The sequence below is a fragment of the Cinclus cinclus genome, chromosome 1 (genome assembly GCF_963662255.1).
Source record: "Cinclus cinclus chromosome 1, bCinCin1.1, whole genome shotgun sequence".
In the NCBI taxonomy this organism is placed as follows: domain Eukaryota; kingdom Metazoa; phylum Chordata; class Aves; order Passeriformes; family Cinclidae; genus Cinclus; species Cinclus cinclus.
The window spans coordinates 92,840,465-92,866,737 of NC_085046.1; the positions used below are offsets into that span (position 1 = coordinate 92,840,465).

Below are 26,273 nucleotides of genomic sequence, written 5' to 3' on the forward strand. Positions count from 1 at the left end.
GTAGCTCGCCATGGCACCTGCTGCCACTCCAAAGAGTGTTTATCAGGCTTAATGCTACAAATTAAATGTAACTGAACAGTGCACAATGTTTCCCCACGTATTTGCTTTCTGCAGTGAATGTTTGCCCTGCCAGCACCACGTAGCTCTGGTGCTTACCATTAATAGATATGTTCAGTTGCGAAGGTTCACAGTGTAGATCTCTGGCTTTCACAAATGGCTGGTTTTTGGGCACTTGCAATCATTCCTGATCTGTGAGATGAGAGAGCTGTTTAGTCTTGCTGTCACCCCTTCAGCCTTATAGGTCAGAGTTTCACAGAACATCAGCTCTGCTTCCCGCAGGCAGCTCCAGCCCCTGCCATACCATCCTGCTTCATTACCAAGCTCATCCCTCAGCCAAGCTACTGGAGTGAAATGAACTGAAGGCATGGGACAGGCTGGGTCCAGCTTTTAAAATAGATAGAAAAAAAAACCTGCTAAAACTCCTCTTTTTCGTTTTCTGTCAGGTTATTTTTAAGCTGGCCTAGTTTCTCAGTCCGTTTCACAGCACACTGGTGTCATCAGCTGAACTGACATCCTAGGAAGAATGGAGGTGAGAGGATGGGTCCTGCAGGATAAGGGAGCCATGTCTGGCAGTACCTGCTGACTAGCTCCCTCTTCTCCAGCATCTCCATTTTCTTCCTTCTCCCTGCCCTGCTGCCTGGCCTGTGTTGGCTATGGTGCCCTCACAGATCAGTGGGGCATCCCTCTTGCTAGAGCAGCACAAAACCAAGCCAGCAGAAAAATCCATTTAATTGTCTGCCAAGGGCAGAGACAAAAAAACCCCAGTGGATTAAGGAGAAAAGGAAGATAAAGGCTTTTTCCCCCTTTTCCCTTGTGGCAGCAAACAGAGCTGGTGTGAACTGTAGCACTTCTCTGCTATTTATTTGTGGATGGATTGAAATCATCCTAGTTCAGTGCAGATGCTAAGCTGGGCATTGGAAATGAGCACACACAGGGCAAGGGCTTCCTCCCTGCTGAGGCCCCCCCAGACACATGAAATGCAGAGCATAGAGTGCCTGGAGCTTGTTTACTCCTCTCTCTTCATGGTGGAGGGCATCCCTCTCATCACAGCATGTCATGGCTGCACATTCACCCACTGTGGCTTTCTTCTCAGGAGCCTCTGGGCTTAACAGCCATGGCATCAAGGATCAAAGGGGAGCTGTAGGGTGTTCATGATGTATCAATCCTTTTAAGAATTATTACTGTATGTAATCACACTTTGCAGTGCAGTGTGCCTCCTAAGAGCTCTGCCCACTCCCATAATAATTTCCAGGACAGATGGGGACACTGGGCTGGGGGTGAAGCATGCCAGATATGGCAGAAACTTCTAGTTTCGCATCCACAGCCCCTCTTTGTGTCTCTGGTACATTTTCAGTAGACCTGGGCTGGAAGTCTGACATCAAAATAGAACTCTTTTGGTTTTGAATGGGGATGATTTGGAAATGCAAACAGATTTGTGCCCTGGCTTGCAGTCCCTCATGGGGTTCAGGTACCTCTGAATGTCACAGATGGACACCAGGCTCTCCAGCCTCACTGCCTGCCTTTTACTGTAACTCCATCCTCACTGACATGCGTTCTGTTGTTTTTCAGGAATATCTCCAAGGCTCCCTGACATCATGTCAATAGGATCACATTCATTCTCCCCAGGAGGTCCTAATGGGATTATTAGAAGCCAGTCCTTCGCTGGCTTCAGCGGGCTTCAGGAAAGACGGTCCAGGCAAGTGCCCTTGCTCTTGAAGGGGAATTTCAAAATCAGGCTGTATGGGAGTCCTGGGTTTTAGCAGATGAGGGGGGAAAGGAAGTGAGAGAGGACTTCTTTCTTTCTCTCTGCCAAATAAAGTGTCCTAGGCTAAAATGTCTCTGTATATTTTTTTGTATAACTAGGCTGTTACCCTCTGCCTGTTTGCCTCTCCCCCATTAATGCAGAGCTTCCTCACATGCCTCAGAGCTGTGAGAGAATTTCAGAGAATCATTTTAACTTTCACAGTGATCTTTTCAACCTGTGAAATGCGCAAGAACGCTGCACATGATACACTTGCCATCCTGTCCTGTTTAAGGCTATGGCTGCCTAAAAGACTGTTTTCTCATTGTTGCACCACTACAAATTCAAAACAAAGCTGTTTCCCTGAGCTTGGCTGTGGAGCCTTTCTGTGCACCTCCCCTTAGCTAGACAGAACTTAGGGCTTTGAGTCAGGCATGCCCAAGCCATCTGGTCCCGGGTGCTCCCAGAGGCTACTTCACAACTGATTTTAACTTGTGTAGTCTCCCAGTGCCAGACCACTAGTTAGCAATTGAGGAGTAACAGCAGGCAAAGGGCTGCCTCCCATTGTCAGCCCAAGTCAATGGTGGTTGTTAGATGCTGACCTACCCACCAGTGAAGTCCCCAAAGGGGCACCTGTATGCAGCACAACTGTCCTCACTTTGCTATGCGCTCCATACTCAAGACCAGTGATGCTGTTCTCCAGAAACTCTCTTAATCAAATCCCAGTCAAATGACCTGCAGGCTTTACACCTGAGATTATCTGGGCTCCTCTTTCTTTTTAGCACCTGGATGTAGCTCAGCTCTCTCATGGTCTCTCTAATGTGAGTTAGGACAGGCGTAGTAGAAGACAGAGAAATGTCTGATGAGCCTCAGACTCGGCCTTGCATTTCCAGACAAGCATTTATGTCTGGGGAAGCACATATCCCAGGCTGCTCAGATTCTTAACCTGTAAAGAAACACAGTTCTTTAACTGGCAGGCACAGAAGCAGATTCATTTTTGCTAGCAGAGATAATATCAGAAGATTTCTTCAAGCTACACTCCTTTGAGATTTTGATGATTTATAGGGATTTCTTCCTCTTTGATGTTCATTTTGCAGGTGTAACTCCTTTATTGAAAATTCTTCTGCGCTCAAGAAGCCCCAAGCAAAGGTGAAGAAAATGCATAATTTGGGCCACAAGAACAGCAGCACACCTAAAGAACCCCAGCCTAAAAGGATGGAAGAGGTCTACCGAGCCCTGAAGAGTGGCTTGGAGTAAGAGCTTTTATCCTGCTTGTTGATTGAAGCTTTCTGTGACATTTTAGAGTCTAATGAAAAAAGAACAGGGGTCCTTCCTCATAAGAGATGATCATATACCTCTTGAGGTCTGGATTGTGACACTTAGTGTCTAAAATATTTGTACAAGAAACAGCAATATGGGAGGCAGAATTCCATTTCCATTCACATTTTGAGGAAAGCTCCCAAAGTCTGGGACATCAGATTTTTTTTTTCCCCTCTGAGTTTCCTAGAGTCCTATCAAAGGCTTGTATTGCCTTTCAGATAACATCCCACATGATAACAGGGCTTTTATCAGCCAGATACAGGCGCAGCGACTGGAAGGCACCAGTCCATAAACTAAGCAGCAGATTAGCTTACTTGAAACTGGTTGTTCAGTGTAAAGAGAACACCAAGCTCTTACACAGAGTTAAATAAGTGGGCTCCTATTTATTCCCAAAAAGGCAGCAGGGAGCTGCTTTTAGGACAGATCAACATAAATGAGTTTTTGTCTGTAAACACATCCAGTGAGGAAATCCATTTGTCAGGCAGATTTTCTTTTAGGATGGTCATCAGCCAGCTTGGTATGTGCTGCAGGGCTCATGCATCATTCTCTGGTTTGTGTTTGCAGTGAGTATCTGGAAGTTCACCAGACAGAGCTGGATAAGCTGACTACCCAGTTAAAGGACATGAAAAGAAACTCACGCCTGGTACGTGCTGTGTTTTTTCATTGTGTAGGTGCACAATGGCCTTCTTGAGGTGCTGGAGCAACCAAGGGATGGGTGTGGGATACAGGGAATTTGCACTGATGTTCTTCTTCCCTTCTAGCCATGGTTGTGTTTGTGATTTCTGTTGAGTGTCAAACACTACTTTCTCATGGTGCTGTTGCGTTGCAAAATTAATCAGTTTTGTGTTCTCTGTTGCAGGGAGTCCTGTATGATTTAGATAAGGTATGTTGCTCCCTTTAACACTCATTTTGTAAGGAAGCCTTGATATCCATACAGTGTACATGGAAACCTTTCTCAGAGGGATCTGCTAGCCACCTGCATTTTCAAAGGATGAAGTCCCACTCCCCTTCTCTTCCCAGGGGCTCTGGTATTGCCCAGTAATACAGCATCACAGTGTACTCACTAATCTGGCATTAAACATACCCCACCAACACTTTTTCTGAGGTCTGGCTGGTCAAACTGGCTCTGGGATGGGCACAGACAGAGACAGACCTCTGCCAGGCAAGCAAGGAAGAAAGCAGAGGAGAGACTTCCTTTTTCTGTTAGCTGACAGCTATTAAATCCTATTCCTTGTGTAAATTCTCTCAGCCAGCTCTAGTCACATAGGGGCTGATAGGGGTGCACCAGGGAGCTGGGGAGGATCCAGGTCAAGCCCCAGTTCATTCCTGCTCCTGCCAGTTCTGAAGAAAGAAAAATTGAAAATATATTTTCCCTGCAGGAAAATTGAGATGGAAAAAAAGCTTTCAAAAATGTTCCCTGAACAAGTCTTTTTTTTTTTTTTTTCAGTCCAAATGCCAAGCTTGAGTTTATTCTCAAAACCATCATGCTAAGGAAGACAGTGGATCTTGAAATGCAAAACCTGATCTTTATTTTTTCAAAGCGGGATTTCAAAGTACTGAAAATACTATTTTTTTAACCTAAAAAAAAAGCTCTGCTTTCTTTGGTTGTTTTTTTTTTGTTTTTTTTTTTTAGTAATAATTAGAAAATCCTAGAGAAATCCCATCAAACAAAAACTCTTTTTTTTTTTTTTTTGTTTAAAAATATACATTAGGAAAAGATGCAAAGGAGCTCCATTGTCAGCAGTAACTTAAAAGTAGTAGGGTGGGACAACTGATTCCAGATTCGTGGTCAAGGAGATCCTGTGTGTTTCAAGGAGTATCCCAGATCCATGGGGACTAGCAGAGCTAGCATGGCAGTGTCTTACTGATTTATTTAAAGGTGCCTCACCCTCTGCCTTTTCCTTTGTTTCAGCAAATCAAAGCAGTTGAGAGATACATGAGAAGGCTGGAGTTCCACATTAGCAAGGTAATGAGCTCTCTCCTATAATCTTTCTTCGGCATCTGTTCCTATGTTATTAAGGAAACAAACCCTAGGCCTCCTGCTACCCCTTTGTGCTGGGGAGGCTTCTCCCAGATTTGCTGTTTTTTCCATGATAGGATGGTGGTTGGAGCCAAAGAAAGGGTTTCCACATAGACCCCAAGGTCCAGTCATGCCCCAAGACACTCCCATGTGCTTTTAAGTACAGAGAGAACATAGGGTTGGAGACTATCTCACAGCATGCTTATTGTCAGACTTTAGGTAGAAAGAGAGTTGCGTCTGAAAGCAATTTAATTCAGCGGTTATCTCTAGCACACACAGCAGCTAGTTTGGATTTATTCCTGGATTTCACTGCTAATGCTTTTGCTGTGTGGTTTGGGGCCCACATCCACTTGAATGCATCGGTAAGAATATCAGTGGAGGTACTTGTGATTTACACTAATATGGTTTAGAGCTGGACAAAATCCATGGCCTGTATTCTCTTACTTATAAACATACCTGCTAGTGATTAGTTGCTTTTTTGAGCCTGACAAAGGAATGAATTATTTTTGACATATGAACTGTCTTTTGAGAGTCATTTGAAAGGCGTTTGCACAGCTTCAAGTCCTCTAATTACAACAACCTATCCAAACCTTTTATTTCAGTCTTCTCTTACTCTTGGAGCTGAAAATAAAAATATAAATCATAAGGCGATAGACTGAGGCTTTGTTCCCCAAGCCACCTACTCTCTTGCTGGCAACACAAATGGCAAAAACTGGTACTTGGAGAACATTTCCATTCAAATCTTTCCCACTTCAGCCTGCTCAGAGCTAATGATTTCTGGGTTTATAATAAGAGTGAAAAGCACCAAAGGCAAGAGGTAGCACTGGTCAGTGTTACCCAGGCTTGCCAGCTCTGTGAGTTCACTCTCTGTAACCCACAGCAACAGAGACAAAAGAAGCTGAGTGTGTGGCATTAAAGCCCACAGGCTTGGGCAGGTGGAGAAACAACTTTGTTTCTAATGATAGAGAAGGTGTTTTCAGCAGTATTTGATTAGGGACACAGAGATGCTCTCTGTCTTTTATCTGCCACTGTTCTGTAAAGGAAGCAAAGCAGGGAAAATGGGGTGCACAACAGCAGATCCCACATACCTGGGGAGCAGATGAGTATGTCCTGGCCACACTTACATGGGCAGGAGCAGGATATCAATCCCAGACCTAGGCTCCACTCTGATGTCAGAAGTAAATGCCAAGTGACAGCTATTTATAGTGGCTGTCTTTAGATTGCTGGCTTGCAAGAGAAACGGGAGTGAGTATGAGTGCAGAAAGCTTTTCTTGTAACTTCAAAATGGCAAAATGCTACCTGTGTCTTCATTATCTTATGCTGAACTCTTTCACTTGGCAAAGCTTTCCCTGTTTTGGGTAGGGTGCCCTCAGGTCAGTGGATTCAGCCACTGGTTATCCAAGATAGCCTTGCAAAAATTGACCCAAGGCTTTGAAGCCATCAGGAGGACAAGTTCCGTTCCAAACAAATTAGTGACAGCGCTTTTTGTTAGAGGTTAAGCAGGCTTGGAAAATGGGATTTGAAACATGCCTGGATTGTCACATCAGGCTCATCTCTAATGCATCACACAAAGTCACAGACTGATGAAGCCAAGGTGCTGGAAGCTTTCATTGAGAGAAATTCTGCCATGAAAATCCATTACTGAGCAGGAGCACTGTGGGACACAGAGTGACCTCTTGATTTCAGAGATAGCAGTGGAAAGAGTTATTTTAGGTAAAACTGAAATATCATCCTGTTTTAGGAGAGACGTTAGAAGCAGAAAGAAGAGACAGCTTCTTCCATTCCTGTCCTTTTCCTCACCCTGACAGTCAGGTTAGAAAGCCCACATCTTCTGTATCTGACAGATTTATTTTATGAAAATATAAACCACTATATATAGCTGGTGTACATATGTACATATATTAGTCAGTTGGAGTAGAGGGATACGTTCAGTACAGGCATTACAGAGAAAAAGGAAGCCAAGGCACGAGGCATGTAAAGCCATTGCCCCTCTGAAACTAGAACCAGGTGAGACTTCAAACAGTGTGTGACTATGTTTTGCAAAACTTCCAGAGTGTTTACAGTATGTTGGGTCCCTAAGTTATGTTAAAGGAGCGTAAAATGACTAGATGTAAATGTCTGTGGGGGTTGAAGTTCAAAATACTTTTTAAACTTGACATCAGCTGTTTGTAAGCCCTTTACTTGTGCTGATTCCTTGTATGACTCCCAGTTTCTGGAAGATGGACAATAAGAGTTCAAAATATCACTCCCAGCTTCCAGTACTACCTGTTAGTCAAATATTGCAATGGCCTTGATCCATGGCTGATATTAGGAACCAAAGCCACTGCTGACCCTGTTAAATGTGCCATTTATCACTTCCAGTCACATTTGGCAGTGTGGGCATTGCAGTTGCCTTTTCAAGAGCTCTTCCACAGAGAGATGTTTGAGAAGCTGGCTGCATTCCTGCCTCACTGTTACTATGGGTAGAATATGAGTAGCAATGATTAGAGGCATGCAGGGTAAGCAGGTGGGTTGCTGGCATCTACAGTATCTCTTTTGAGATTTTTACAGTGGAAGCTACTTTTATCTTGTGTTTCTTTTTCACAGACTGTAACACTATCACAGTTTCATTTCCTCAGCCCGTCCATTGGATATAATAGTTTGGCTGAGTTTTCTTTTAAGGCAAATGGCTTCATTTTTGTTGGTTTTATTTTGCTGGGTTTTCTGGGTTTTTTTTTCAGTACGCTTTCCTTGTTCCCACTAGGTGGATGAGCTTTATGAAGCCTATTGTATCCAAAGACGTCTCTGTGATGGTGCCAGCAAAATGAAGCAAGCTTTTGCAATGTCTCCTGCCAGCAAAGCTGCTCGAGAGAGTTTGACTGAAATCAACAGGAGCTACAAGGAGTACACAGAGGTACATCGTCATCAGTTCATTCTTTTCACTCTCACACTGTTTGAAAGCCATGAGAATTTTGCCACTAATTTCAGGGAGAGTTTCATGCAGACAGAAGAAATAAAAGCAAACTCATCAAAGAAGAATTAGTATTTGTTTTTCTTCAGGTGAATGCCTGATGCCTGACAAAGACATGGTTACATAGGCCCAAAGGGTTCCTTGAAATAACAGTTTAGACTCTATGAGAGCAGGGTTGTACCTAAGAACTGCAGCACAAAAGCAAAAGCATAAATCTGCCCCAAACCTACTTAAACTCCTTCCCACATGTAGATTTAGGGATGGCAGGTTGACTGGAAACCATATGCTGCATCCTACGTGTTGTACTTGCTGTGATCAAAACCTATTTTATTAAACAGGCAGTAGCTGATGAACAACAGTCTAATAGTGGTGCAAACATCCCAGCACACAAGCTGTGACAACCTTCCAAAATCTGAAGGAAGAACTGAAGAGGGTCTGATATCCAGTCTCTCACAGTCTTCTTTCTTAATGTAGTCCATGATTCTTTAGAGATAAAATCATGCTGGGAGCTCCTTTGGCATAGAGCTGCTGCTGTTGGCACAAGTCGTGGCTGGAGAGGACCAGAACAGTGAGCAGGTTATGCTTCAAGGGCCAAAGCTTCCCTTTTGCCATCAGGAGGATTAGCATGCAGCAGCAGAGAACCACAGGGCTGCAGTGTCTAAAAAAGCAGGTGTAGTTAGCATTTTTTAGGGCCAGACCTAGCTAAACAAGAAGGATAGCTCTGAGCTGGATTTTATTTTAAAATATCTTGAATCTATCCTTATAAACAGACCTTAAAAAATATTTTCCCAAAGAAGTTTTGTCTGACCTCACTTTTCTCTTTTCCAACACAGAATATGTGTACCATAGAAGCAGAACTGGAAAACCTATTGGGAGAGTTTTGCATCAAGATGAAAGGTAAGTGCCCTTTCACCTTTCACCTTCTTCCTCAGAAACAGTAGCAGTTGCTGCACACATTGGTGAGGGAATTGAGACATGCTGTGTGACACACATTTATGGCTGGTGGTGTTTCCCACCCCCCCCAGTGCTGAGCCTTCAAACCCCCAATTTACACCTCTGCCCACTGGAAAGGATTACAGAAACAGGAACACCAATGCTTTCAGACTTTCTGAGATTCTGTTTTTTGTTTTATAGACTAATTACTTCCCACAAAGACTCCGCCCAAACAGGCAAAGCAATTCAATTTCAAAGGCTGCTGTAATTTACCTCTATTTCTGTAATTCTTTGAGAAGGTGACTAGGAAATTATCTGAATTTCCATGGAGCTGACTTGAAATTTAAAATACTTTCTTAATTTGACATCAGCTATTTCTAGCTCCTTTACTTTTGCCAATTGTGACCAATATTATTTTTGACCAAATGTGGAAAAAAAGCAAAAAGCTGGGGATAGTTTTCCTAGATAACTCTGTGATGGCATTCACCTTTCCATTTTATTCCTTGTCTTTATGACAGGGGAGTTTGTGGGTTTGAGTACAATGGAATCAGTTTTACTTGAAGCCTCAATGGATCATCAGGTATTGCTAACTCTGTTATCCCTTTAAGACTTAATGTCTTAAAGAAGAGATTGGGAGGGGATATCTTCTTTGGATCTTCAATCACTGGTCTGAGAATAGTTCTATGAAACATAGTCAGCATCTATATTCATGAACTCTTAATTCTTCACTTGATATCTTGCCATTTAAAGCATCCACAGTATTGCTGGTGGAATTTTGAGAGCTCACAAATCTCATATAATGTTTTGATTCTGCCTGCCTTGTCACAGTTGTTTCCTATGATTGCATTGCATAAGATTAAGATTAATCTTAGATTACATTAAAATAGATACTCTGCGCTCTCATATTAGAGAAAGCAATTGCAGCAGATGTCAGAGTTCTCCTAGCTTCATCCCTCAGGTTTTAGATGAACACATTGAGGCTGAACCAGATATTTCTGTATCCACAGCAGAACCACAGTATAGACATGCTGAATGAAACAATGTCACCGAGTGTATAAAGGGACTTTGCCACTCCCTTGGAGCATTTCTTTACTTGCTGTAAATGCAGTGCACAGTTTCTGACAGTGGATACATTGCAGAAGGTGTCGCAGTGTCACAAATGTCTTGGCTGAAGAGGTCTGGCCCCTTCTCTTTTGGATGCCAAATCCTCTTGCACAACTCAGGGGCTCTGGAGAAGGCAGGTACTGCACTCATGTTTCGGAGTAGTGCACAAAGCACAAGCAGCAGCTGCTTCTGCTTCTGAACACAGTTTGCATCATGTAAAGAAGCCCAAATTAGAAAACAGCAAAGAGAAATGCCGTATTAAGTATTCTCTAATTAGGGCATCTGAGATTTCTATCTAGATAGTTTTCCTTAGGAACAGGAATCCTGTAGGACAGTACAGCCATCGCTATTGCTAAGGTTTGCAACAGCTCTGGCACAAAAGCCTGCAGATCACACAGCAAGTTCCCCCCTTAAGTTATACTGCAGCATATCCAGCTAACTTTAGGATCTAATTTAAAATCAAAGCATTCCTCTCCCCAAAGCTTATCTGTTCTTAGCCATTCCAGTGAAAGTTATTTTTATTTTGTGCCCTCTGTCACTTACACTGAAAGCAAGCCAACATACACAATGCTGTCAGGAAGCAGGGGAGCTGCACAGAGCTTTTATGACTGATATTTATAGAAAAAAAAAGCCTAATCATTTTTCAAAATCAAGATAATAAATGTGCCAGCAGGCTTAGCTAACTGGTCAGGATTAATCAGTTGTTGAAATTTACCAGGGAAACCCAATGTGGAAATTCCTGTATGGAATCTGGATGTCCTGCTCTTATAGCAGGAAAGTGCTCATATAGCTGTTTGTAGAGCCAGGACAGCAGGAGGTGAGAAGCCCAGGTGATTCTCACACGGGAGAACAATATGCTGGCCTGGCACACCAGTGGCTCTGTGACACAGAGCCCACCATCAGCAGCCATGGTCCAGGAGTCCAGCATCCTGCATGCCAGCAAAGCTGCACAACCTTCAGGTGGCCCTGCCTCCTTGCCACAGCCACATGATGACCCTGTGCCCTGATTGCTTATGCTGAATCCCCAGAAGCAATCTCCTGTCCTGTCTGTGTTAAAGGCCCAGGCTTTTCAAAGGCGTGATGTTTGAAATTGTATGATAGTTGTAGTTCCTGCCTATTGGTTCAAGTCCCCAAAAGCCATTCAGCCACCAAAAACTTGTTCCCTGTGAAAGTACTTATGCCCTATTGTCAAGTCAGCACTTAGCCTCTTTTTCATTGGGCTGAAAAGACTTGACCAGCCTAGTTGGGCTGGTCACAGCTCACAGACCTTGACATCCATATGGAGTTTTAAGCTGGAGTTTCCTCACCCATCCACCGGGCAAAAAAGGACCTTTTATTTTCCTCACATACTTTTGGTGATGTGTCCCAGGAGAGATCAAATTCACTTATAAAAGTATGCCTGGGGAGAGAGAAGCAATGGTGGAGTGCTAGTAATCTTAAATTATTTATAAACATTAAATAAATTAGAAAGGAGGTGGTAATATGAGCTCTGTGCAAGGGGCTGTCTGTTATGCTAAACACTAAGATGAGCAAAGAAAACTATTTCCTGGCCAAAGAAATGGAAGAGGCAGATAAGCAGATCACAGGGACAGTCCATGACTGTATACAGGGATTGAGTTGCTCCTACAGTACAGCTAGCAGGACTAATTCATCTCTGCAAATATAGACAGTGCTAGGGTTCCTCATACTTGCCTTGATTTCGACACACCCTTCCATGCAGCATCCCTTTCTTTGCCACAGGCTTTTTATGTGGCCTCAAGAGAGTTTCCTTGGGCACTGCAACACTAGAGGCATAGATTTAGATTCACAGAGGCAAAGCTGGGTGAGTTTTTATACCAAAACTAGTGCAATGGTTGCATACTGAGGGGATCTGTGAGAAAGGAGCAGCTCCCTCTGTGGGAAAAACGACCAGCTGAATCCTGTAGAAAAGCAGGTCAGCAGGCCAAGAGAGGGATGGTAATTCCCCTTGGAATTCAGCATGGTCCCTCAGGCAACTATCATTTCATATGCACAGTGCTGATATAAAAATAGCATTGTTATGTCCTACCTTAAAAAACCCCAAAACCAAACATAGATCACAAGTGTTTTGCTGTGCTACTTCTCCCACTCTGGGGAAAAATGGGATTAATCTGGTATTACAGATGTCAGTCATATTTTGTGATGCACTTAGTATTGAAAGACTTTCAGCTATTATGGGAATGATAATGTTATGGCAACACCAAGCAGAAGGAGTCCCTGTTGCTTGCTGTGTCTCTCTGAAGATGTACTAAAAAAGAATCTGTGTTAAAGTGTGGATCTAGGTTGGGTTAGAGTTGAGCAGCACTACACAGGATCAGCAGCTCACCTACACCTCACCATGGGAAGGGTTCTCAGAGTGTCTGAAGCCAGATGAGGTCAGGAAGCTGTTTCTCCTTTCCCTGTAGTTATTATATAAAAGGAAACTTTAGGATCTCATAGGGAAAAAAGCTGGAAGGTATAAATCTTTTATGTGCAAGAAACCATGGCCAAATGAATTTTATACAAAATAAAGAAGAAAATAGAAAGTTAAGATGGTGGGCTGTCTTGGTTTGGAGGGTGCACAGGCAGCAATAAGAGGGAGATATAAACAGCAGCTGAGGGGCTGCAGGAAAGTGTTGCTTTCTTCTGTCCAAGTGTGGCAGTGGTGGCCCTGGGCACTCCACTTCTGGGGTCAGCCATGCTTGGCAGCCCAGGCCCTCCCACAGCCCCTCTGCATCTTTCTTTCTCAGGTCTGGCTGGCTTCGCTCGGCTCTGCCCAGGAGATCAATATGAGGTATGTCTGCATGAGTTTATTGTTTATTAAATAGCAAAAGAATCAAAAGGGAGGCATACCTCTGCTGCCTTTTACATCATGATGAATAAAATCTTTTCACATAAGCACCTCGATAAACAGCTATTATTTTTCCCATATGTGCTCTGAAAAACCTTGCAGTTTTCTTTATGTCTGCTTCTGTCAGGGTATCTGTCCGAAGATGTGGATTTTACATTTAGAGAACTAAATGATGGCTATTCAAAGAACTATGAGCAAATTTTTTTAGCTTTTAAAAGTCTTATTTGTGACAAATGTTTCTAATTCCCCTGGAAAAAAAGCATATGCCCTATCCCATACACATAGGACAAATGGAACACATCCTTGCAAGCATCCTTTAGTGAATGCCTAGGCTCAACTTCATCATAGAGCTAAGTAGCAGAAAGACACTGAATAACCATTTCTGGAGACCCAGATATTACCTGCTGTGAAGCTGCATCAGGATCTCTGGTCATTGCAGTGTTCCAGTAGAGATCATCAGAGTGTGTTAATTAGAGGTGGATTAAATAAAAGCCTCCAGCTCTACCAGAACAGAACTAACCTTGCAAGAAATTTGCAGTGGATTGGTAGTGGATTCCCCCAGACAGTACTTCCTGGCTGCCTCAGTCATAGATTCATTTGTTCCTGTTCTCATTCTCTGTGACAAGTGACTCCTGCTGCTCTCACTCCTGCTTCCTCTGTGGAGTCAGTTAGTTGGTGTAGGTGTCTCCCAGCTGGCCCAAAGTTGTCTTCCTGTTCTCGATGCTTCAAATTGGGTTACTGCAGTATGGATGTCATTCATTTCCATCCTCAGACTGCCAAAACCTCATAGCTGGGGAGGTCTCTGATGGGGAGTGAGCTGAAAGCTCAACTGTCTGGGAAGGCAGAAGATCCAGCAAGGTGTAGATGTTAGGATGTTTCATCCTGCCCTCCCAAATTTCCTTTGCCCTGCCACTTTCCCTGTAAATGGAATTAAAAGCCTTGCATTTTTGTTATGAGTCATCAGGTTACATGAAGTTAAAAACTTGGGTGAGGGGTACACTACTAAAACAAACAATTAGGAGAGCTGAGAGTTAGAGATCCTCCAGTAGATTTTCCCTTCTGACTCACTGGGAGGTGGAAGGGCAGCACCTGTGCCACTAACTCTTCCAGACTTTCTCAGACCCTTTCCCCAGTTCTGTTTCTGATGCTTGTGCATCATGAGAACATATTTCTCAAGAAAATAAGAGGATTTTTCTTTTTTAGATTTTCATGCGTTATGGTCGCCAGCGATGGAAACTGAAAGGCAAAATAGAAGTGAATGGCAAGCAAAGCTGGGATGGAGAAGAGATGGTTTTCCTCCCTCTCATTGTTGGACTGATCTCCATTAAGGTATGCATGCTGACTCCTTTGCCTGCAAGCAAGGCAGGAGTCAAGAACCTGCCTCCTCATGCACCATCAGCAAAAACACAGAAGCAGATCATTAAACTCTTTAGAAATGAGTTATAATTAGTATTTCTGACACACATACTAAAGTGCTTTAGTTTTGTCTAGTTTAGATACCACAAGACTAATCAGTTTGTGAGAGCTGTGGGAGAGATTTTCTTCCAAGACTGGAGCCTTTCCATCACTGTTCCATCTCTTCATTGCCCCCAGCCTCCCAACACAGTTTTCTCCTGGCTGGAAGTCTATGTGCTTTCTTTCCAACAAGCCTCCAACCTAGAGACACCCATTTTCTGACTCCTATCTAGAAACTGCTGCTAAAAACCATTCCAGATGTCCTTGGTTAGGTAGCTTAAACAGAAGAACATTTTGAAAGTCTGAGGGGAAACGGCCCACTTAGACACTGCAAAGACTTTATGAAAAAAAATAGGTGATTACAAAACCCACAACCAAAATAATCCCAAATGCCTGAGACAGTAGGTTTTAAATGAAAGGCAAGTTGTGACACATGGTGAGTCACTCTCCTCAATCTAACACACAGCTTTAAGGTGGAAAGTTAGGAGAGAGCCCCCTTTTTATAGTACACAAGAATCCCAGTATTATTAAGGTTAAAGTGTATATTCTCTTCCCTTTCTGGACTCTGTCCAAACACTTTCACATAAAAGGCTCAAGAACTGACTTTCAAGCAAACAGCCATAAGCTGGTTTGTGTAGGAACTGCATATAGAACTGTCACTCTGAATTTCCAGCCAAATATATCTCTAAATATGAATAGTGCTCTACTCTTACTGTAACAACATATACAGAGGTGGTTCCTCAGCAGTAGATCTGTGGAAGTCCTCACCAAAGGCAGTGATGCATCCTTGGTAGAAACAATTATATGGCTTCAGAGTTACAAGAGAGAAGTACCTGGAAGAGCGCTCCCTTGGGAATTATTAATTAGGTAAGTTACATCAGGAGATTCCCTGTCAGGAATCTGCCAACTGCTGAAACATTCTATGCCCTCCCTGTTCTCACTCTTCCCTTGGGCTCTGGTTATCATTAGTGCAAAAGATCAAATACAAGACTAGACAACCCCTTGCTCTGAGCCAGTATGGTTGTTCTCTTCTGACTCCTATAAAAAACATGAAGATAACATGGAATCGTGATCATATGCAGATGATTATGCATTTATGAAAAAAATGCATTTATGAAAATGTATGCATATATGAAAAAAACCAAAACCACCACCAAACCATAGATTTTTTCCTTAAGTAATTGAAAAAAAAAATCATATTTTAGAAGCTTTTTAGCAAGGGGGCCAGGCCAGATAATCAAAACTGTTATTTTGGGATTAAGGATTGCAATGCCTTGTGTGGTCTTGAATACCCTCTTCTTGTCTCTTACAGGTCACAGAAGTTAAAGGGCTTGCTACTCATATCCTTGTGGGAAGTGTAACCTGTGAGACAAAAGACCTGTTTGCAGCTCGGCCTCAGGTGGTTGCAGTAGACATCAATGACCTTGGCACAGTAAAGCTGAACCTTGAGATCACCTGGTAGTAAGTAGAACTGCTTGGTCAATCAATCAACTGATTAATCAGTCAGCTGTAAAACTTCAACCAAAGAAAAATGGCTCAGCTATGTGGGTTGTTCTCTTCATATTTTTCCCTGCCAAGGAAGATTGTGAAGGTACTGTGGCCTGTGTTTGGTATATAAGAAGTAGTTCATGGTAGCCACAGTTTGCCTGCTATTCCTGTGGTAAAAAGTGTTGTGCCTAGTTTCAGCTGTTAAATTAGGTTTGGTAATTTCACTGACATTACAAGGTATGGGAACTGCTTGGTGATGGTAGATCTCAGAATTACCTAAAGCTTATTTCAAAACTTAAAAATGGAATATAACTGAGTGCTCATACATATATGTGTGTGTCTATATATATATGTAATATTTTTTAAAATCTATTTAAAAATCAGTGCTGGATTTATGGATTTACACTAGCATAGCAAAGTTCAAGAGTTGATGGCCCATCTTGAAAACCTGGCTTTTAAGGGCTTCATATACCACAAGAGTGATGGGAAATCTCTATTCACATTGGTCAGCATAGGTGAACTGGTAGCCTTAGGATACAAACCAAATTCCCACTGCATTTTTATGAAATAAGTAAGTGTAATTTCTGAAGAAGCATTGATGCATTTAACTTTTTTACAGTCATGTGTGCTGTTTCTTGTAATGCAATAAACATGAAGCCAGCAATAACAGCTTCTGGTTTCTTTTATAATGCAATAGCTCTATTAACAGCTGAGCACTTTTCTCATTAGTATGTGTGACACTTGGCAATTTGAATCCCAGTATAATTTTCATGTGAGAAGAATAACATCAGACTACACTACATAAATGATTTCTGAGGGAATGCTTTTATCAGAACCAAAAACCACACTTCTGAGACTGCTATCTAATTAACAGCATTTTCTTTAAACACTTCAGTTTAAAAACTTGCTACCTCTGGGTTTTGATGTGCTAATAAACCACCCTTTCAAAAATGCTTTCTATGGACCTGAAAGTACCTCTTGCTCAGCCGAACAACCTTTTATTTTCTCCCCTCTTGCTTGTGTATCCATAGTCCCTTTGATGTTGAAGACATGACCCCATCCACAGGAAATGTGAGCAAGGCATCTGCTCTCCAGAGGAGAATGTCCATGTACAGTCAAGGCACTCCTGAAACACCAACCTTCAAGGACCACTCATTCTTTGTAAGCTCTGTTTGGCTTCATGTTTATGAAATGAGAAACCTTAGAGCAGTTCAAACACTGCAAACATTTCACTGCTTCACATGTCTAAGCCTTTTTCCCCTAGTTACAGCAGGTTACCCTTACAAATACTTATAAAGCAAGTGCATTCCTAGCTGCTAATCCTAAAAGAAGGTGACTATGACCCTGGCATCTTTGAAACTGTGTGACCAATTAATGCAAAGCTATCCTTCCTGCCTTACTGCTGTGATACTTGAATAATCTTTAAAAAATGTGTTTTCATTTTGCAACAGTAGTTAAACAACCATTATAGCACAAATATTTTTAAGTATCCTGGGATAAAATTTGCCCCTATACTGAAGATATTCACAGGGTGTTCCTACATTTTGCATGAATCGAATTCCGAATGCTTAATCGGGCCATCTCTACAGAGATTAACTTTACAAGTGCTGCATCCCGTGCCTGTAATTTAGTACTCTGCTACAAAGCATTCATTTAACTTGCCCTTCCTCACACCTTTTGCTTTAACTGTTGAAGAAATGGCTGCATCCCCTGCAAGACAGGCCAAAGTTGACAATCTTAGATGCTCTTCAAGACACTTTCTTTGACAAGCTTCGTCGCAGTCGCTCTTTTAGTGACCTGCCATCGCTCAGGCTAAGCCCCAAAGCAGAGCTAGAGCTTTATGTGAGTCCTGGTTTTTGTTTGCTGAAGGATTTCTTTCAGTTCCTGTGTGGCATTTCCATTCCCACGCATGCTTCATATGTTGCTCTCTGCTGCAACTCACTCATTTTGCTGACTGATTAGAGGGCAGGACATAACTGTGAGCCCATGCGGCTCGCATTAAATCAAAATTCCTCTTGGTTTCTACAGAGATAATGATCAGAAGTCAGCTATCTGTGGGCAGAGAGCAGGGCAGGAATACGAGCCAACAGTGTTCTTAAAAATCACCTGCTACACTGATTGACGCTCTATGTTTCCCTAGTAACATGACTTTCAGAAGCTAAATGCATACCCATGTCAAGGGCAAGAAGAAATATACCTTTGACTATGATTATGTTAAGGCAAAAAAGGCTGCTAATAATACCAGGAAAAAAAAAAGTTCTAGATGCTTAAACCTTAAGCTTAACAATTTGTGAATGCCTACAGTTCTTTCCAGCAAAATGTCAGCAAAATAGTAGTTGCCTTCCGCCTGTGCCATGTATTTCCTTGAGCTGGCCATGTGACAGAGCAAGGTTGTAGGTCAGATAGGCAGGTTGTGACTCCTGTAGTGACTTTTTCCCCATACATCAGTCAGAGATGAACATACATACATATCTGCCATGATAAGTCGAGAGTCTGCATAGGCTGGTTTTGCTTCTTAAATGATCAGTGTCCTGCACAATAAATACACCACCAGTTTTGCTGACTCATTTCAGCAGAAACTCATGTTGGACTGGACTCCTGTATGACTCTTGTTCAACAGTTGCTACAGACATCCATGCCACACTCAGGACATTAGATAAAAAGCAATAGCACAGTTCTATCATCATTTAACCACCATTGCACTAGAGAAACTTTTGGAGCAAACTGTGTTACATTTTACGGATTGCTACTTTAGAAGTCAGAAAATAAATAGAACAGAAATCTGTAATGAGTAGGAAAATGCAGACAAGCTGGCTTATGTACAATCCCATTTAAAAAAGCCATGGTACAGGAACTAGAGCAGTGCAATGGAAATGCTGTTTGAGAGAATATAGTAGGGTGAGCAGAATTCATGTCTCTCTTCTGGAGATCATTTCCTAGAGCTCTCTATTTAGCAGAGATATACTGAACCCAGGTTTTCCAGCAGTTTTCATGCTGAAATTGAAGAGCTGTGCCAGATGAAAGTGGAAGTTTGATTTGAAATATTTTTTCCATCTCTCAAGTCTTGAATGCTTCTTTAATCTTTTTCCTTGTCGTTTTCTTACCTGGGCACATACTTTATTTATTTTATTTCCTCTTTCCAGTGCTGCATGAAAGACATTTTCTCCCAATTATCTTTTCAGTCAAATTTGCCAGATGATGTCTTTGAGAATGGGACGGCAGCCACTGAGAAGCGGCCTCTCTCCTTCACTTTTGGTGACCTGCCTTACGAAGACACCGTGCCCCCTGCCAACTCAGCAGAGTCCTCATCTGCTCATGTCAGCTCCAGCCCTGACATCAGTGTGACCCCTGCCCAGCACCGAGCCCTTGAGTCCTCCCAGAGCTCAAGCCTGGACTGTAGCAGCAGCAACTCCCACAGAGACTCTGTTGCTGAGCCAAAGGACCTGCCATCCCATGGAGAGGGAGCGGTGGCTGAGAACAAGAATATCCCAAGGGCAGCTCCTGAAGTTTGCCAAAAAATCTCTGATGCTGGGAACGATCGTGTCTTTGTAGAAACGAGTGTCCCGGTGTCTCTCCTGCAGGACACAGATGAAGGTTCGGAACTCAAGCCTGTGGAGCTGGATACCTATGAGGGCAACATCACAAAGCAACTGGTCAAAAGGCTTACATCAGCAGAGACACCCCTGACACCAGAGAGGCTGCCATGTGAGGGATCCATTAGTGGGGAATCGGAAGGATATAAGTCTTATCTCGATGGAAGCATTGAGGAAGCCTTGCAAGGGCTTCTTTTAGCTCTTGAGCCACATAAAGAGCAATATAAAGAGTTTCAGGACCTGGATCAAGAAGTGATGCATCTAGATGACATCCTAAAAGTGAGTACATTTTCAGAAAATACTACCCTAAAGAAAATTTGAGCAGGTAGAATCTCCTATCCTGCTTCACAAACATCTAAGTAGGCTTTCTGGAGAATAATGGAATTCCCTGGTAGCAGTAGATTTGCTTCTGCTTGGAGCATCCTTTCACAATGTGGTTTTAAACTTTCGTAAGCAATGCGCTTATCATAGCCTCGTGTCCTCAAGCAACAGACCTTTTATCAAAACCTGGGGGAAAGAGAAAAAGGTGCTATGACAGAAGGGTAATTAAATTATACCCTTCTCTGACCGCTTTGTGAACCGTTGTGAATCACCACTTGTGAACCCATTGCTTGTGCCATACTGGAGATCAAATATAGCCAAACTTCTACCTTTGAAATCTATGAGTCACATCCTCAGTGGGTGTACTTTAGCATACTAGCCCTGAACTTTGTGGAGCTGTACAAAACTACACTAGCTGAGGATAAGGCTCTGTAGCCACAGAAGCTGAATTTTCTAAATTGCCAAAGGGATTTAGAAGCACAAGTATCATTGAAGGTTGCTGTCCCCATGTCACCTAGGCATGGCCTTTTCCTTTTTCCCTCATCCACTTACATAGTGAGAGACATCCTGTCATTACATCAAGATGCAGAGAATAATGTTAAAAATTGGAAGAAAAGGGGTTTGCATGAGTGTTAATATGTTTACTGCAGATCACTGTTACTCATATCTCCCCCATGAATAACAACTCATGACACATTACTCTGCAAACAGTATTATATGGGAAGTAATCATTTCAAATGCTTCATATTCATATGCAAGTTGGTCTGCTAGTCATTTAAACCTCATCATTCAAAAACGGAGCTAAGGAGGAAACAGGGAGTCATTCATTCTTCTGCATTATCTTTTTACAAAAAAACTTTGTTAACCTCCTTATTTCCATTGGTGTTTACAGCTGCATGGTACTTTCCCAAGTGCTTTTTTTGACAGCCTGCAGCCCCTGTTCCTTGCATTATTTATTCCTGGAAAGGCTTGAGCAGGCAAAGGTACCATTACTATTATTTTCTAATTTGGTACTAAGAGGTCAACTATCCAAAGGGCAGAGAGACAATGAAGACAGTTTATTTAGGCTGCTTTGATCAGAAGTTACAAACATGGGATGAGGGCAGAGAGGATGGACGTGTGCAGACAGGATTCCTGCACACTCGAGGTGGATGCCTCTTCCAAATCTGTGAAGTCTGGGTGTCGCCTGTTGATCACCTTGCAGACTGACACTCAGCATCACCAGCAACCATGCAGAAAGGGGCTGCACGGGCTCCTCTTGCAGAAGGGTTGAGATGGAATCCACCTGTGGCTGAAGGAACCTCTCTTGGTCATATTAGATGAGCAGAGAAAATGGCCCACACGTTGCTGTTTGTGTTTGCTTGAAGAAGGTGCACTACCAAGCCCTGAGGAAATGGAAGCTGAAACAGTTGCTGCACAAGAAGCAGGATACAGCACTCTGTCACAGGAAGAGTGTTTGATCAGCTAATGACTGCACAGTCAGTTTAAGGACTCAAACATCCTAAGTGCTAATGTATGACCATTAGTATTGTGTGCAAACGAATTGCAAATGGAACTCCAACACCCTTCAGCTCTAGAGCAGCTGGTGCTGAATCTGAACTCCTCTGAGGCCAATGCATTTTTCTGTGAGGTGAGACAAAGTCATGGCTCCTGCTTGGGACTGGAGGATGTGGCTTATGTAATGGCACCAGTGGCTCATGTCTGTTTCTGATCAAGTAAACACATAGTGTGAAAGATGTTGAAGTTGTTGCACCAAACAATGGAGATGATCCCTCAAGTCACATCTGATTCTTCAGGATGACCCTGGAAGCAATTCTGTGGGCACATGTGAATAAATCGCCACATGGGGCCAGGTTCTTTCATATTTCCTACAGCAACAGCAAGTTTTCCTTTGCATTTCTCCCCTGCAGTGAGGTGGGATGGTTTCCCCCCTCTCTCTAGTACTGTTAATTTCTGAGTTACAATACTGCCTTTCTCTATCACCTAGGAATCTGACACCTTATTGGCTTTTCCTTGATAATCCATTTGGCTTCAAAAGTCATAAAATTCCTCTCATTCTGTTAATAAATGTGCAGCTATGGGACCAAACTCATTCCTGGCTAAGGTCTGTTAAAGTTATGTCTGGAATAAATCAGGTAGTGCCATTGGATATGTATAAATTGGCTTCTGTAGCTAGAACAGCAATTAAGGAATCTGCCTTCCCCTTTCAATTTCCATTGCATTAATTCCTGTCATTCCTTTTGGAAAATGCCGAGAGCTGTGAAACTTGGATTCAAGAAGTACTTCTCATTTCTATAAAACACCCTGAATTTTGCCTTTGAGGGTTTTCCTTTGGGGAAGAGAGTGGGTAGCATGAGGAGGGGAGGAGGAATGAAAGGCTTTTCCCAGTTCTCAGGCTTTGATTGTATATGCTATGAATATGAAGGCTTGAAATGAAACACCCAATAAAATGAAGTTTTAAAAATAAAATGAAGAATTTGAAGTTTTAAGCTTTATCATTTTTTTTCTTATCTTTCTTGTAGTAGCTAATATCTGGGGTTTTCATTGGTTCGTTCTGCCTTTGCAGTGCAAGCCAGCAGTAAGCCGAAGCAGGTCCTCCAGTTTAAGTCTAACAGTTGAAAGTGCTTTAGAAAGCTTTGATTTCCTGAACACCTCTGACTTTGATGATGAGGATGGTGGTGGTGTGGAGGTTTGTAATGGTGGAGGAGGTGCAGACTCAGTATTTTCAGACACTGACATTGAGAAGAATAGGTAAGTTTGTAGTACCTGCCAGCTATGCTTATGCCAAACTGACACCCTGGCTCTTTGTTGCTAACAGGGGATCCTGGTGCACAATTTATTCAAGGAAGACTGACTAATCCTCGATGAGTTATAGGGTCAGAGGGCTCCCCGTGGTTGCTGTATACAAAATCTTTAGTTTTCAGGACCCTTTTTTCCCCTGTTCAAATATATGCAATCTGTCCTCCAAAGGAGAAGGGTAAATTAAATTAAGCTGACATCAATACTGGCAGAGCCTCTTCCTTGACATAGGTTTGGACCTGGCTTTCCTTGGATGTAATTACTAATTCCTCTGTGGTTTTTCCCCCCTCCCTTTGTCTTTTCTCTCTAGCCGAATGAGTCTTTGCAGTGGATTAAGCTTGTCAGTAACAATAACACAGGGCCAGATTTAAGCAGCATGATGTAGGTTGCCTTTGGAATGTAAGAGTGATGATTGGTACTCTATTCATGGCCCTGCGTGTTACCTGCCCTTCTTTCATCACTTTTGATCTTTCTGAGGGGAAAAAAAAAAAAGAAAGAAAAAAAAAAAGCTGTGGTGTTGTGCGTGGCCTGCCGTTGTTGTGTGACTTTAAGATGCTGTGCTTCAATCATTAGATCTTAAAAGCATGTTTGCATCCTTTGAGCTGACACGATGCCCAGCAGGCATGTAAGCGGCACTAGAGCTGGAAAAAAAGAAAGGAACACGGTTCCCTCCCTGCCTGTACTTTCCAGCCAGGGAGCTGTATTACTCATAGCTTGCTTAAAGCAATTTGAGTGCAACAAGCAACCACCATGCAGTTCCCACCATATTCCAGAATAAGACTTTGTGAGAAAAAAAAAATTGGGAAATTATGTTGCTTGCTAAACTGGCACTCTGACCTCAGTCCAGTCCGTGCTGATTTAAGGATCTAGCTTCAACCAGTTAAAATAGAAATTAAAATTTCTTTTTTTCCCCTCTGGCTCATCCCCAGACAGTGCAGATTCCCACTTCCATTTTTAGATGTGTGTGACTCAGTGTAAAGATTGCAAGTGTTGAAACTTCTGAACTTGCAGCCAAACACACTTGCCATCTGGGGACTGACCTCAGGCTTTGCATTTAAACACAGGGAGAATCATTTGTACAGCAAGACAATGTTGGAAATAATAATTTAAAACACAGTAAGACTTGCTGTACACTCTTGCAGAAACAATTGGCAAAGTAAGCTGTACACATTGTGTCTAAAACTGCGTATGAAAACATCATGTATCTTACTTCAGCCGTGGTTTTCCTTTCCTTCTGCAATGAGCCTTAAATTTGGCAGCAGGAGGTCTCTGAAAGCACAGAGCTGTTCTTAGCAGCTCAGTGCACGGGAAGGTACAAATTGTCGTGGTGCTTAATCCAGAGCGACTGGGCAGGTGATTCATCACAGATGGGAGAAGGCTGTCACCACCAAGGGACAGTAACCTCGGGTTAACAAAGCTTGCTGTTGAGAGCATCACATCACTCAAGGCAAGCCAGTCAGGGGACAGGTCTGTCCCCTAGATGGGTATGTCCCTCCTGTACCCAAGCCACGGCAGCCCTGCTCCTTTGTGATATGATGTGCTCATCACCAGGTTTCTGTGTGCTTTCAGCTCTTCTGCCGTGTTCTTTGCTGTCACCTTGTGTGTGAGTGGGTGTGTGTCTGCTGAGGCAGCTGCCGGCCTTGCACTGACCTCCTCCTCCCTCCCTCCTCCCCAGTTACAGGACGGAGCACCCAGAAGCCAGAGGCCACCTGAGTGAAGCTCTCACCGAGGACACGGGTGTGGGCACCAGCGTGGCTGGCAGCCCTCTGCCCCTGACCACAGGCAACGACAGCCTCGATATAACTGTAGTTAAGCACTTGCAGTATTGCACCCAGCTCATTCAGGTACCAGGCCCGCCTTGCTTGGGGCATTTATTTTCAAGTCTTTCCTACCTGCAGCACGGGCACAAGCAGGCTGGCAGGTCAGCGCTGCTCCTGTGAGGCAGTGGGAGCACAGGGCTGGGACAGACACTGCTGGGGTAGGATGGTGACACCCTCACCCCAGCCAGAAGTGCCTCCATCGTATCCATCCTGGCCTGACCTGACATGTGAACTGTGGGGCACTTGGCACGAGCTGCCCAGGAGGGCTGAGGAGCAGGGCAGTAGGGGACAGAGGCATCCCCTGCTCTGGGTTACAAACTCCTGCTGGCTTTGCTGGGAGGTCCTCAGTGGAGTCGGTTCCAGTTAAAGCAGCTCATGTCTTCAGAGGTAAAACAGGAACTCTGTCTCCACTGTTTACCCGAGCTTCAGGTGAGCCTACAGCATTCAAGAGCAGAGATGAATTTTTGCCCATGAGGCAGAGAGGTTCTGTCTGGAACAGGCACAGTGAAGGCAGCATGAGGCAGCCTCCCTGGGACATCAAAATTGTCAGTTCACGCTCACAACTAGAGGGTTTTTTTTCTGTAGTTTCTTTTTCAGAGCCTATGCACAGCAAATGCAAATTTAAACATCCAGTAAGTGAGGTCATCAGGGTTTTCCTGACAAATCAAAACATGCTGCAACTTCCTCTTCACAATTATTTTACTCTTCCATCTTAGATATAATTAGTTTTATTTCCCCAAAGGCTCATTGTAACAACAGAGCATGAGCCTGATTCCAGCACCCTTAGTGCTGAGCTGGAAACTGCTGACTCACAACTATGAGAAAAAGGGTTGTTTTTTTTTTTGTTTCAATATAAAAATTCACAGTAAATATGCAGCTAAGCGAGGTGAGCTTGAACCACGTCCACATATGGAGCAGATTTGATCTGAACACTATGGAGACTGCTGAAGAAGATGCAGATATCAGCAGTAGGGAGTATTAGCAAGGATTCATTATTAAAATTAATAGAGTCACCTAAGTACTTGATCAAAGCTGAAATGGAGTGGAAAAAGAGAGCAACCTGTGGTCTTCCTCCATGCAGGTTGTCCTGAAAGTTTGCAGCCTATGTGTTATGAAAGTCAGACTAGTATTCTTGCCAAGCTTTAAGTCTTGTGGTATGAAAGTTAAACTAATATTCTTGCCTGGCTTTAAGTCATGTGTTGATGGGTTTCTTTAGCTTTGTGGAGTGTGTAAATCAGAAATTACTTATGCAAATGGCTACCTGGATACTCAGGTGTCTGGATCTGGATGTAGATATTGAAGGTACAAGCAATGATGCATATCAACTAGGACCAAAAAATATCCCAAAGGTGAAAAAATTTTTAAGTTAAAGGGATCCTGTGGTTTCAGGCAATGAATTTGTCATTGCACTTCAAGTGTTTCAGAGTTTTTTTGCTTTTTCTGAGGCCAGGTTTCTTTTTGAATCAATGACTCCTTTTTGTCTCTTCCCATTTGTTTCACCAGCAAATTGTGTTCTCCAGTAAAACACCATTTGTGACAAGAGACCTCTTGGATAAGCTGTCCAGGCAGATCCTTGTAATGGAGAATATTGCAGAGATCAGCACTGAGAACTTGGGAAACATCACCTCTCTTACTGATGGTAAGAAACAGCTTAGAGGCTTTCCTTCTGACAAGGATTTGCCTTGGTGTGTGTGTCTGCTGAAATAATCACTGTGCAGTGCTCACCAGCAGTGCAGGAGATGCCACTGTAGTAAGGGCTGGCTCAGGGTCACCAGGAGGTGCAGCAGTCACCACAGCCAGGCAGATGTCACCTACATCTGT

At 43.0% G+C, this 26,273-nt stretch overlaps 1 protein-coding gene across 2 annotated transcripts in view; it reads left to right on the top strand.

The window, feature by feature from the left end:
- The window catches only part of RIPOR2 (RHO family interacting cell polarization regulator 2), a 67,196-nt gene that overhangs the window by 31,410 nt on the left and 9,513 nt on the right, over window positions 1–26,273 (top strand). Inside the window, exons 2-17 of one of the 2 annotated variants that reach the window (XM_062487410.1) lie at window positions 1,630–1,756; window positions 2,899–3,054; window positions 3,686–3,764; window positions 3,981–4,004; window positions 5,034–5,087; window positions 7,885–8,034; window positions 8,925–8,988; window positions 12,876–12,919; window positions 14,180–14,305; window positions 15,744–15,892; window positions 16,951–17,080; window positions 17,615–17,761; window positions 19,102–19,791; window positions 22,400–22,584; window positions 24,308–24,476; window positions 25,956–26,091. In XM_062487410.1, the coding sequence (XP_062343394.1) occupies window positions 1,630–1,756; window positions 2,899–3,054; window positions 3,686–3,764; window positions 3,981–4,004; window positions 5,034–5,087; window positions 7,885–8,034; window positions 8,925–8,988; window positions 12,876–12,919; window positions 14,180–14,305; window positions 15,744–15,892; window positions 16,951–17,080; window positions 17,615–17,761; window positions 19,102–19,791; window positions 22,400–22,584; window positions 24,308–24,476; window positions 25,956–26,091 (2,430 nt within the window). The remainder of the gene's footprint in view (window positions 1–1,629; window positions 1,757–2,898; window positions 3,055–3,685; window positions 3,765–3,980; window positions 4,005–5,033; window positions 5,088–7,884; window positions 8,035–8,924; window positions 8,989–12,875; window positions 12,920–14,179; window positions 14,306–15,743; window positions 15,893–16,950; window positions 17,081–17,614; window positions 17,762–19,101; window positions 19,792–22,399; window positions 22,585–24,307; window positions 24,477–25,955; window positions 26,092–26,273) is intronic. The other variant, XM_062487418.1, reaches the window with a different exon arrangement.